This window comes from Ailuropoda melanoleuca, chromosome 11 (genome assembly GCF_002007445.2).
Source record: "Ailuropoda melanoleuca isolate Jingjing chromosome 11, ASM200744v2, whole genome shotgun sequence".
NCBI classification, from domain to species: Eukaryota; Metazoa; Chordata; class Mammalia; order Carnivora; family Ursidae; genus Ailuropoda; species Ailuropoda melanoleuca.
In genome coordinates this window covers 62,070,936-62,083,776 of record NC_048228.1, presented here as the reverse complement: position 1 = coordinate 62,083,776, position 12,841 = coordinate 62,070,936, and the positions used below count along the sequence as shown (strand labels likewise).

At 32.8% G+C, this 12,841-nt stretch overlaps 1 protein-coding gene and 1 non-coding gene across 16 annotated transcripts in view; both read left to right on the top strand.

Moving 5' to 3' along the window:
- The window catches only part of ADGRL3 (adhesion G protein-coupled receptor L3), an 815,688-nt gene that overhangs the window by 761,351 nt on the left and 41,496 nt on the right, over positions 1-12,841 (top strand). For 8 of the 15 annotated variants that reach the window (XM_034671746.1, XM_034671747.1, XM_034671744.1 and 5 more), the window contains 2 exons: positions 9,647-9,673; positions 12,327-12,495. In XM_034671746.1, the coding sequence (XP_034527637.1) occupies positions 9,647-9,673; positions 12,327-12,495 (196 nt within the window). The remainder of the gene's footprint in view (positions 1-9,646; positions 9,674-12,326; positions 12,496-12,841) is intronic. The other 7 variants (XM_034671745.1, XM_019801792.2, XM_019801793.2 and 4 more) reach the window with 1 other exon arrangement.
- On the top strand, positions 2,341-2,449 carry LOC117804487. The gene has a single exon (XR_004628977.1). It is a non-coding gene; the product is annotated as a U6 spliceosomal RNA (small nuclear RNA).

Below are 12,841 nucleotides of genomic sequence, written 5' to 3'. Positions count from 1 at the left end.
TTTTTCTGCCTTCTTTGAATTTACCACATTCTGTTCTATTAGCTATACAAAGGTTTCTAAAATTGCCATATCTTCCATCCAGTAACTTTTATGAGTACAATATAGTGCAGTAGAACAATTAGTACAATATAACATAGGCAATCTCTTCAATAATACCTAGAGGAATCCTATTAGTAAACTATTTATGCCCATTTGTTCCTACTAGATTTCTTATTTTTTTAAAGTAAGTTTTAGTGTTTTCCTATTTTTCCTGTTAGTTTTCCTGTACACTTTATCCTTTACTTGCTGACACACAGTTTGTACGCTTTTGCCATTGTATATGTCTCCACCCAATCTGTCATGTCTATTAATTTTGCCTTTGTTACAAAGAAATACATACATTTAAACCATTAACTTTTTCCTCTACAGTGTGTACTTTTGAGGTCTTTGGAGGACATTTTGAATTCTTTATCTAATGAGCCAAATCTCCAACATCATTTGCTAAATAATCCATTTTTATCCAGCAGATTTGTGCTGCCGCACTATCCTGTATCAAAACTTTGTTTCTGTACTCTCGCTTCTATTCCGTGGACGTACACTTTGCTCCTCTACCACTTTTTTTTTTTTTTTTTTTTTTTTTTTTTTTTCCGGANTTACCGGAACTTGCTTAATATCTGGTAGAGTCAGTCTTCCCATTTTGATTGTGTCTTTCGAAATTACTTTAGTGACTCATAGACTTTAGTTATTCTTTCACCTATTTTTTTTCAGAATTTTTTTTAATTCTTTTAATATATTCCTTACAATCTTGAGGTAAATCTTAATGGATCATGATGTTGACGTACCATTAGATGTTTCTATTTAATAGCTTCTTTAGGATTTTTATGTAAGTTCTTAAGTAGGATGTTCTTATAATTTGTTTTTTACTGTCTTGAACTCTCCTTACCTGCTAAGTTATAGTAGTCTCAAAGTTTTCCTTCTTTTCTGTTCAGGCCTAACCTATATAAGAAAAGAATTGTTTGTTACTTGCATATTAGATAGAAATTGTTTATAAAATGTTTTAGGGGGCTTGAAGCTATTTTGAATGTAGCAACAGGCAGATAATTGCTCATGCATATGTATGCATATTGTATTAATTATTGATTTCTAACTTAATTTCATTATCATCAGAGAATACATTCTGATTGATGTTGATTCTTAGTACTTTACTGAGGCTGCCCTTTGGCCTAAAATGTGATCAAGTTAAGATTTCTTACTTTGCTATTTGGAGCTTTTTATGTATCTACAAAATAGGACTTATTTTTATATTGCTTAATTTTTTTTCTTGTTGACATAATTTTAAGAAGATTAGATTCCTAGTAACAAATTTAATTGGAAACAACATCTTACTAAAAGTAGGTTGTGGTAGAGATCTTGGGTCATTGATTAGGCCTATTTACTGTGGAAGTAAGTAACTTTTGTGCACTGTCTACGTGGGGCTACTTCTTCAAATTCTATACCAAGGGACTTTGACTGTTCCATATGAATGAAAAATTCAAGAATTCAGAGTGCTTTTCAATGATAGCTCTTACTAACTGATAACATAGGAGCCATTGACTATTCTTTCCTTGGTTCCATTTAACTCTGAAAAGATCCTGATGAGGTTATTTTACTCATTGTGGTGGTGAGTAAACTAAAGCTTATGAAGGTTACCTTACTTGTCCACAATTAAATAAAACTTGTCTGCTTTCTGTTGTATTTCAGTGCCTCCCTTGGTTCCATTTATTGGAACCTTTAGTAAGTACAGACGTGTTTTAAATACTCGGTTGTGCTTTTTATTTTTTTTTTATGTTTTAGTTGTTCTTACAAGCAGTTTATAATAAGGTGTTTATTCGTAGAAGGGGTATGATGAATGTTTCTATTACAAGTTGTTGAAACAAGAGGTGATGATACCATATGGTATGAGAAAGAGTATAACAGCAATTCAACCTGTCAAAACACATTTGGCAAGAATACAGAAAAGTTATTAATTTCCTGAGTTATTTTACTTAACTTAAAAGTTTGTTCATCTTCTAAGTTGAAAAAAGAAATCCCGAAAGTATGTAAGATACTCTTTAAGGAATTTCATCTCCTCGCATTGCAATGACAAAATTTGGGCAACCCAGTCATCACATGTTGTAAAGAATCAACAAATTCTAAGACTCTGTGAGTCTAAAAAACACTGGCCCTCAGATACTAAACCAGGAAACATTGCGGATTTCATTATAAGTATCAATAAAGAACAGATTTCAACTCGTTGCTAATATTTTTTGGATCTTGAGATATTACTGACTAAAGCCATAGTTTTCATTGATTACAAGATAAAAATTATTGAAAAGAAATACAGTGCTTGCTTTGGTAGCACATAACTAACATTGGAAAGATACAGAGAAGATCAGCAGGGCGCCTGTGCAGGGATGACATGCAAATTCATGAAGCGTATCAAAAAAAATTTAAAAAGAAGAGAAATACAAATTTCTTTTTATATAGATATCATTTATTTCATCTTTCTTTTTTTTTTTAAAGATTTTATTTATTTATTTGACAGAGATAGAGACAGCCAGCAAGAGAGGGAACACAAGCGGGGGGAGTGGGAGAGGAAGAAGCAGGCTCATAGGGGAAGAGCCTGATGTGGGGCTCAATCCCATAACGCTGGGATCACGCCCTGAGCCGAAGGCAGACGCTTAACCGCTGTGCCACCCAGGCGCCCCTATTTCATCTTTCTTATTCCAGGTTTAAAATTTTCAAAAAATCATAAAATGAAGTCCAGTTATAGGACATATATCTCTTAGTAGACTTTTCATGAACATTTCACATATGATTTTATGTCTTTTAATGCAAATGATTACACTTAGTGAGACTTTGCCGTCCTTAGTGCACTGTTTGACACTGAGGATACAACATACTTACGAATTAAATTTTGCTTTCTTATGTAATTCAGAGGGCTCTGGGTTTCTACCTTAATGTTCATTAGGAATCCAGATATACCCCATTTCAATTGAGAATGTAAAAATTCATAGCATTTACTAGCCCAAAGAAATATTTAAATGAAACTGAGGGCTTTTTAAAGGTAAAATTAAGGATCAATTCCAGAAGAGTCAGTGACTCCCTCCTCCCCTTTGGATTTCTACTTAATATAAGAATTTCCAAAACACTTAAAAGGAAACCTAATGTAGCACTGTGCTTGTACTTTTTTCCCCTTTGACCCCCTTTTTGAGGCCAGAAGGTCAGTATACAATAGTAATTGTAACAGCAAATATTTATATAGTATTTTTGTATACTAAAATGTTATATATTTGCATTTTTTGTGTGTTAACGAGTGCCAAGCCCTTTTATCTAATGTACACGACAGCCCTATGAAAAAAAGTTCTGTATTTATTCCCATTTCACAGGTAAAGAATGTGAGGATTAAAGAGGTTAAATAATTAGCCGAAGGTTGCAGAGTTAGCAAAAGGCTCAGCTGACCTTCAGACTCAGGCAAACTGCTTCACAAGTCAAGGCTTTCAGTTTCTGTGATATACAGGTATCCTCCACTTTTCAAAAGTTTTCACTAAGCCACTTCGCTTTTGCGAAAGGCCTACACTGGTAGCTGTTTTCGTTAACTGGAAAAAACCTGAAGAGGATATTTGCTTTTATGGGGGGAAAAAAGGGCTAAAATAGCGTTCAGCACTTGTTTTGCAGAGAGCTGTTATAGAGGCAGTGCACGTTCTGACAAGAATGGTGTTGTCAGGCTCCTTCCCTGGGAACTATACTCAGCATCGCAGCATCAAGTCACCATAGCTTTGCATTGTGTCTGTGAGCATCTGTGCTTTATCTCAATTTGTTTTGTACATCTGTTAGCAAGATGTGTCCTGAGGTATCAGAAAAGCCTAGGAGAGGGGTCCCTGGCTGGCTCGGTCAGAAAAGAATGCAACTCTTGATCTCGGGTTTGTGAGTTCAAGCCCCACGTTGGGTGCAGAGATAACTTAAAAAAAAATAAGTAAACTTAAAAAAAAAAGCCCAAGAGAGATTGTTTTTGGGGTCTCAGAATGGTCAAAAAGTTTTACGTATTAATTAATGTAACTGTTTCATTGCTTTACACCATTTGAGCTTATGAAAGTTTTCCTAGGAATACTCTACTCTTGGATAATGGGGAAAACCTCTACTATCTTCCATACATTGAAATTAATAAATTATAGAGTGATGTTATTTGCTTTCAACATAGGATTCCAAAATTTGAGATCTTATTTGTGTGAAACCTACCAAGTCATTTTTATAAATCTGGTGGGTGGAGATACCAAATTGTAATAAGATTGTAGCTGTATATGTACAATATAATAGGTCATTATTCATTTTCATAATTGATATCCTTAATTTCTTTCATATATAAATTAATTCTTTGACCATATTATATTGAGTTACAAAAATTTGCATAACATTGAGTTGTGAAGATAATATAATTAAAGTTTTATCAGTCATTGATTTAATATTTATTGATCCTGATTTATTATACTCAATTCTGTTTAATTTTAGACTTACCCAATTCATCAGCAGTGTGAAATCTGTGATTAAAAATTTAATATTGGTGTGTGCTCTCAAATCTGCAATATTATTATAGGGACATTGAGGTATGGGAATGAAAATGTTCATGATACATTCTGAGCTATTTATTTTATTTATTTGGCTCATTTCATTCTTCTCCTAATAAATATTCTATGAACAAAATGTAGCAATATTGCTTTTAGTAGTAATACTTGAATAGCAATAAAATCCATAGTTAAAATATCATCGTCTTCTCTGCTGTTGACAATTTCTATGTTTATGTTATATGACTTTCATATTTTTCTAAGAATTTTTTATATCTTTAATACTTAGTGACTTAAACATATGACCACGATGAAACATTATTTATATTTTACTCAGAAATGTTGAATTATATTCTAAGTGACTTTTCTTTAATTTTCCTATGGCAGTTAAGAGAGAGAGTTGAATGTAATTCTAGGATAGTATAGCCCCACTACTATAAAATACATTTGAAAGTATGATTTTTATCCTAGATGTTACTAATTAATTAAGCATTTTTAACACTATGAGGTATAAATATGAAATACATCTTTCTCTGATTACTACTCTTTGAGTTATGCTATCTTAAATATTCCTTAACCACTGGGTAGCAAATTTCTTAATGTTGTCTTAGGTGTTGCTACTTGGCCAGGCTATTCTGGTTTTTAAGTGTCTGATGAATTTAAAACATGAATGACACATCACATTTAAAACATTCTTCCCCCATTGCCTGCTAATATTTGTTGCTAGGAAATTAGTACAAGTAAAGGTGTTACTTTCCTTCCCTTCTCCACTATTTCATTTATTCTGTGAACATAGTAGTCTAAAAGGCCTTGTCTTTTCAATTCTTTTAAAGACTGGGCCTCTGGATTGGTAGTGTGGCAAAGTAGTGTCTCAAAGATCACTTCTACGTGAAGTCCGTTCGTTTGCACTGCCATCAGCTACTTGTAGAACATGCGGAACTGAAACCTCTCAGTCCTCAGTTGAGAACTGATTAAGGGCCAATAGGGAAAGCCTTCTTAACATACAAATGCAGAAGTATTTATTATTACCTTTTTTTCCTTATATGAAGAATGAAGAATACATTTTGCCTTCAGAAATTCACTGACATAAAAAACAACAATAAAGGAATTCACTGACATTACCTTTATCATTCCTATGGTAACCCAAACCAAGTTTAAGGGGAAATGTCTTTATTCCTTTGATGTAATTAGTTTTATACCAGGGAAAGTAAATTCAGCTGCATACCGAATCTGGAAATATTGGGGTACTAATCAGTATATCTATATACACTGTGATAGCTCTCATTCTCACTGTTAAACATGCACTTCAGGTACCAACAATAATTAGCTAACTACCCAGCAGAAGCAGAGGATCCCAGAATACATTCATATTGGTAGAAGGAATGGGATGAATGTTGACGGGATCTACGATTCTGTCTAAGCCATTCATTTTGCTTAACCTTCTGTGACTTAATGACTAGATCTTTTGGCTTGGGAATTATATATATACGCCTTCCATCACTCCATCTTCCTTCACACTTACCTATTCCACTACTTAAAAAAAATCTATATGTAAATAAAATAGAAGGGAAAGTTTTATATTATTTAACTTATCTTCTTTATATCTTGAATTTTAGATATTTCCATCAAAAATAATATCCAAAGACAATTCTATTTTGAATTCTTGAAATCAGAGAAAGAATATCATATAACTAACTTGATTCATTCATGTTGTTTCTATCCATTCATCATCTGTCTCTACTGATATACTTATTATGAATCTTTATAGCATAGTATTATTAGTATGTGTAAGTTAAGTTTTGGCTAACAAATCTATCCTCTTGAAGATGTATTTTGAGCTACGTTTCCATGGGGCTAGATTTTAATAGCCCTTTTGTGTGCTTTGAAATTGTTATAGAATGTATAAATATATGCATAATTATTATCAATCTATGCAGAGATCCCTAAAAATTCTTATCTTTATTTTAATGATCACTTTTTAAGATAATTTTTTATCTTTTTAAGATAATTTTTTATTTTAATGATCACTTTTTAAGATAATTTTTAATATTTAAAGTTTTCAATTTTAGATGGTATTTGAATAAAATAATAAGATAAAATGTTTGACAAAAGGAGAATGTATTTGCTATAGAAACAAGGTTCTTTTTTTTAATTTGTTCCTTAAAAATTGTATGTACAAGGTATTTTTCTTCATTTTCAGAAAGTTACAACTTACAAGACAACCTGAAAGTTCCTGTTACTAATCTGCCCAGAGTGTCTTAGACCTTTGTGTCCAATTTTTCCAAGATCTTAAAATAACTGCAGTGAAATTGCTTTAGTCACACAACTGGGATGAGATTTTGTTTCAGTAGACTTTCATTGGTAAATCAGAATGAATATTATTCAGTTTTGAGACTAGTTCTGTAGATATATTTTTTCAGTGAATCAATAGCATATAACTTTGCCAACATAACTGATGGCAACATTATTATCAGTTTAACTTGAATTTAGTGGAGAGACTTTATAAAACTAGATCCTCTAAGCCAACAGAATATCTGACAAAATGATGGAAGGCACTGACATAGGTAATCTGCAATGATGCTTAGATTTTGAATTATTGTATATTATTTATGATATTCTGGAAACAAAATTAATGAATGGTTCTTTGTCCATTAGCATGGATTTCTATATTAAATATGAACTGGTAATTCTTTAGCTAAAAGATACAAATTACATGCTTTATTAATTATTGCACAGGCTAAGCCACTGTAAAAGAAATAGTCTAAAATATAGTGGCTTAAATTGGTTATGTAAATGTGGTTTAAATCTAATACGGTGGCTCCACATCAAAAAATAGCTTCCATTTCTGGGTCTGAGGCTCTGTTGTCATTTTCTCATAAGAAAGGAGGAGGGGAAAAAATGGTCAAGGGAAGCCCAATTCCAGTCGTTTAATTGGCAAGACCCAGAAATGTCACAGTTCACTTCTCTTCACATCCCAGTGGACACTGCTTAAATGCATGGCTATAGCTAACTGTAAGTGAGGCTGGAATTATAATCTTTGTTATTGAGTGGAACAACTGGCGTTTTCCCACAATTGCCCAAAAAAACTGCTGAATTGTACCCTTTTTTGATATTTTCACATTAATGGCAAAACATCTCATTCCAGTGATTACAGTGCAAGTTTTGTATTTTATTTTTTGAAACATTTCGATAGCTCAGTACAATTTTTTACAGCATGTTTGCACATGTTCCTATATGCTAACCTTTGAAACTTTCTTTCCTCAATATCTTACTATATACAAATTAAGGTAGAAATAATTATTCCATTCATGAACTTGGAATCACAGGAATATACTGATGTAATGGGAATGGATAAACTGGAATAAATATTGTTCTATTATGTTCTATAATTTTTTAATATTGATATAAGATTTTCTTTCTAGGAACAGTTCACCACTATTAAATATGATCAATTCTTAGAAATTCTTCTCTGTTTACCTTTCACACATCCATGGCATTATTTAAATATCACTTGGAATTCCATTTTCTGGCTTAAAACCCTCTTTGAATGTCTTAGTTCAGCGATGTCCAGTAGAACTTTCTGTGAACACAGAAATGTTCTAGAACTGCACTGTCCAATATGGCAGCTACTGAAGCTTTTGAGTCCTTGTAATGTGACTAGTGTGACTAAGGAACTGAATTTTAAACTTTATTTCATTTTAAAGAATTTAAATTTAAATAAACCCACAGGCCAGTAGTCACCATATTAGACAGCACAGTTAGTCATTCCCTGCTCCATTTACAAGCCTATTTCCGCCACATTTATTTTGCTGCATAATATTGCTCCTGAAATGTCCTCAAATGAATTTAACTACTCAACATCTATTATTTGGTGGTTTATTCTTTGGGTGAGAGATTCTGTCTTTTCAGTGTGACTTTATTCTAGCTTTAAACAGTTTAATAATAACAATATAATATTTACTGTACATAAAATATGTCAGGCACTGTTCTAAGCACTTTTACATAGTATATAATTTCACTATCACAAGAAACCTATGTATAATTATCACCATTTCATAGTTGTATAAACTGACACATTCACGGGTTAATTTGTAGCCTTTCGCTAGTTAAGTGGCTGATCTAGAATGTGAATTCCAGGCAAATGGCTTTAAATCCCAGGCTCTCCCTCCATTCATTACTCTTTCATCATTTTGTAAAGTGAGGTTTCCCTTCAGTAGTTCTCTATTCAAAAATACATCATATTTGGGGTCTAAGAGCTTTATTTGTATATGTGTTATATTGGAAACTATTGCCCCTAGCCAGAGATAAGAGGAAAGAGCAGTTTCCCTTCTTTGCTGTTCTATCACAACTCACTGAACAGACTGTTTACAAAAAGATGATCCAAAATGTTCCCTAACTTATCTCCACTAATTTGGCACTTCGATCTTAATTAATCAAAATGATACAAAATAAATTAGTTAATACAAGAGATAATGAACAGGTGCTGTATGTTTGCTTCTATTACTACAAAAGATTATTCAGATTTTTTTCTTAGTACACTAACAGAAAGAATTTTAAAGTAGTCAGGATCGATTATTTTCAAAGGGCTATAGTGTTAAGATTTAACTCAGGTCAATCATCTGGGAGTTAAAATTACTTAGAAACGTACTGTCCATAATTAAGTAATCTAACCTACTAATATTACAGAATAAGGATACCTTTAGGTGACATGAATCTGTCATTTTAAGTATGCCCCCAAGCCTTTTCCAGGTTGCTCATAAGATTTCTCATTCTCTAGAGAAATGCGATCTCTAAGAAATAAATGTCTCTGTCAAGTCACAAGTAATATGAGCAAATGATGAAAAAATGGAATGTTTTAGTCTCATAAGGGATATTGCAGTATTGTAAAATTGATTTTATTCCTTGTTATGTAAGTTCTCATGGTGATTTTAGGATTTACCTTCTGGATAAAAAGGGAAGGTTATGATGCCTTTTAGGGAGGTGGGGTACAGCGGCCTTTGGGGACCAGGAGAATATTTTTCATATGAAATCTTTGTCATAAAATGCTAATGTTGGTGTTCTTGTCTTTATGTCTATGCATTCTTTAGCTATGAGGATAACAGACCCTTCATCAAGTAAGAATGAGCTGAATGGCTGATAAATTCCATTTATCAGTGTGGTCCCATGAACCAGCTGTCAGATCAGTACTGAAACAGCATTAGAGCTTCTGTCATTCACATTGAGGCAGAAGAGCAAACTGTGCAGGAGAATAATCAGGCATACAACTCGTGTGCAGAATAAATATGCTGCAGGTGTATTGCCAAAAACAAATTCTGCTTCACCTCTTTTAATTGGATATCACCTGAAATCAGTGCCACAATCATAGCAACTTCATGTGGTACAGACTTGTTTTGCTTTTAATAGCTTTCTCCTTTCATTGTGATGTGTTCCTCTGTGCCGCACATGTCGTCATTTCTGTTGTTTGTTTGGACATCGCTCATCTAAAATTATTTTGTGATTTAGCCGTGTATCTTCCAAATGATCTCAGGAGTATGAAGCTACCCAATTGCAACGGATATTAATGAATTTCTATTTTAAATATCCAAACAGGGAAAAAAATGTCTCCTCCAAAAATTCAATTTTATGTATGGAAAATTTCAATTTTGACACGTCACTTGATTAATGACCTGTTTTTTATGAATATATCTTTCAAATTTCTAAAACAAAGCTACAAGTCTGTACNCAAAATTTCAATTTTGACACATGTCACTTGATTAATGACCTGTTTTTTATGAATATATCTTTCAAATTTCTAAAACAAAGCTACAAGTCTGTACTAATCTAATAAGAATAAACTCAAATGTTGATATTTGGGCTCTTTTCTTTTGTACATTTTTAAACTATGTGTCCTGCCACAATAAACTTAAGATTGGGGCAACCTATGGGTGACCTTACTCTAGACTTTCAGTTTGTTCTTCTGGTGAAGAGTCCTTTGTTTTCATTTTCTCCAATGACATTTCACTTACTTCTTCATGCTCTTGCTTATTTTTTTTTCTTTAGAAATTGGGCTCATTGTAGTTTTTATATCATTAACTCTTGGGCCCATCATGTGTTTTCTAGTAGATACTAGCTGACTTGAGTATTTTATTCTATCACTTTATTTCTAAATTGAAATACCAATTTTGCCTTGATTTAATGGTATTCTTTCCATTTTTCCTTTTTCCAATGACTGTAAGAAGCTGAGAGCTTTACCTTGAAAGTTCCCATATTTTTCAGTTTAATTATAGAATAAAATATTAATATCTAAGATGTTTTCTGAATCATATAAGCAAACATGCCACATGCAATGGCAAGCCTCCTTTAGGGATTCTCTTTTCAATAACATCAATGTTTTAAATTGAACATGTTAAATTTAGGCAATATTTGAATATGAAATATAGTAGCTGATGGTTGTAGAAGAAAAACAATAAATAATCATGATGAATTTTCATAAGACATTGATACTAATTGACTACTTTGGGACTCTATCTTTCTTAAGACATAGTGCTCTCTGAAAACTTTACGCAACCCAGCTTCAGATTTGGTAAATACATGTGTGGTTTCTTTTAACCCCTTCATTTTACAAAGTTTCAATCCCCATAAATATTTCTTCCTTAGACAATGCAAGTGGAGGAGTATAGTCTGCTGAAAAGAAATATTTACTCTTTCAAGGGTGTGCTGGGAAAGGAAGGGGTGGGGTCACGAGTATATAGAGATCTAGACTGGTTTGGTCCTATTCTATATACTTAAAGAGGAGTGGAGAAGGATTCCATTTTCACTTATTGGATCCCCATCTACTGGAAAGATTCATTTTGTGTTGAAGTAAATGCATAACACATGGCCACAAATATATGGACTTTTGTCACCCATTGATTACTATTGCGAATGGCAGCTGGAGGAAACTAGGGGAATGGAGAGTGAGAATTGTCTTTCATTCTAGCCTACTTTGTTCATACCACTCCATCCCATTCTCAGCTTCATTTTCTCCTTTGAGTTTACAGACCCTTCAAAGAGATGAAGGTGCCCTGCGAATTAAGCTTCTTTTCAAAAAAGCTGCCAATTGCCTGATTTTCAAAGTCTAGTCCAACTTAACCCAGAAGACAGCAATCCAAAAGCTGAAACAACACAGATTGTGATCTAGAGTGGAACAGTTTTTTCCCATCCACTGTATCACGCTTGTTTTACGTAACTATAGAATCAGACAAATAGAACTTTTAAAATTCATACATATATTCCATATACTGGTTCCTTCAAATCCAAGCACTGTTTTTGTCAGTAAGCGCTTAAATTTTTATGGAAAAAGAGGAAATTTGGAAAAATGGGGTAAAAGTGTATCAGATGAAGCACTAATGGAGAGAGTCCAATCAAACAAATGTTATTATAACAATGAGGCCAGTGGAAACTAACATAGCTTTATAGACTTTTTCCCCCTTGCCATTCACCATAATTACATCTCCATATCATTTGCATATGTGCTGCAAATACATGAATAATTTAATATAGTACAAATCTGCTTTTGCTTAAATGAATTTCTGTGTTCATAACATTCTCATTCATGTATATCTCCTCAAGTTTGAAAACTTGTAGTCCCCATTAAAATCTTAAAGTACTTATACCACCTGTCTTACATTTTCTGTCAATAAAACTTACCGTAACATTTTTTTCAGTGTCAGTATTGTTGATATGATATGACTATGCTAATTAAAGACCAATCATTTGATAACCCTTAATTTTCTTCTCTGTCTACAGGTCATGGGTTATAGGTGCAATAGCTCTTCTCTGCCTATTAGGATTGACCTGGGCCTTCGGACTCATGTATATTAATGAAAGCACAGTCATCATGGCGTATCTCTTCACCATATTCAATTCTCTACAGGGAATGTTTATATTCATTTTCCATTGTGTCCTACAAAAGAAGGTAAGCAAAAATTCCCTATTCAAAAATAAATGGCATATATCTCAGGATAGCAAAGCAACCATAACATAAATCATTCTCGATGTTTTGGTCTCTAAGAAATAAATATATTACTTCATTAATTTTGTTTTTACAATAGTAAGACAAAAGACACAAAACAGAAGCATAATGATTGGTGAATGTGTTTAACAGCAAGAAAAAAAATAGTCTCTGATTTGGATAATGAACAAAAATTATTCTCTTGTAGGCTTGACCTTATAGTCTTTAATATTTTTATTGGCAGACACATGGAATATGTATTAGAAATAGCTTTTCTAAGATATTATGGAGCTGTGGGGTGGAGATATAT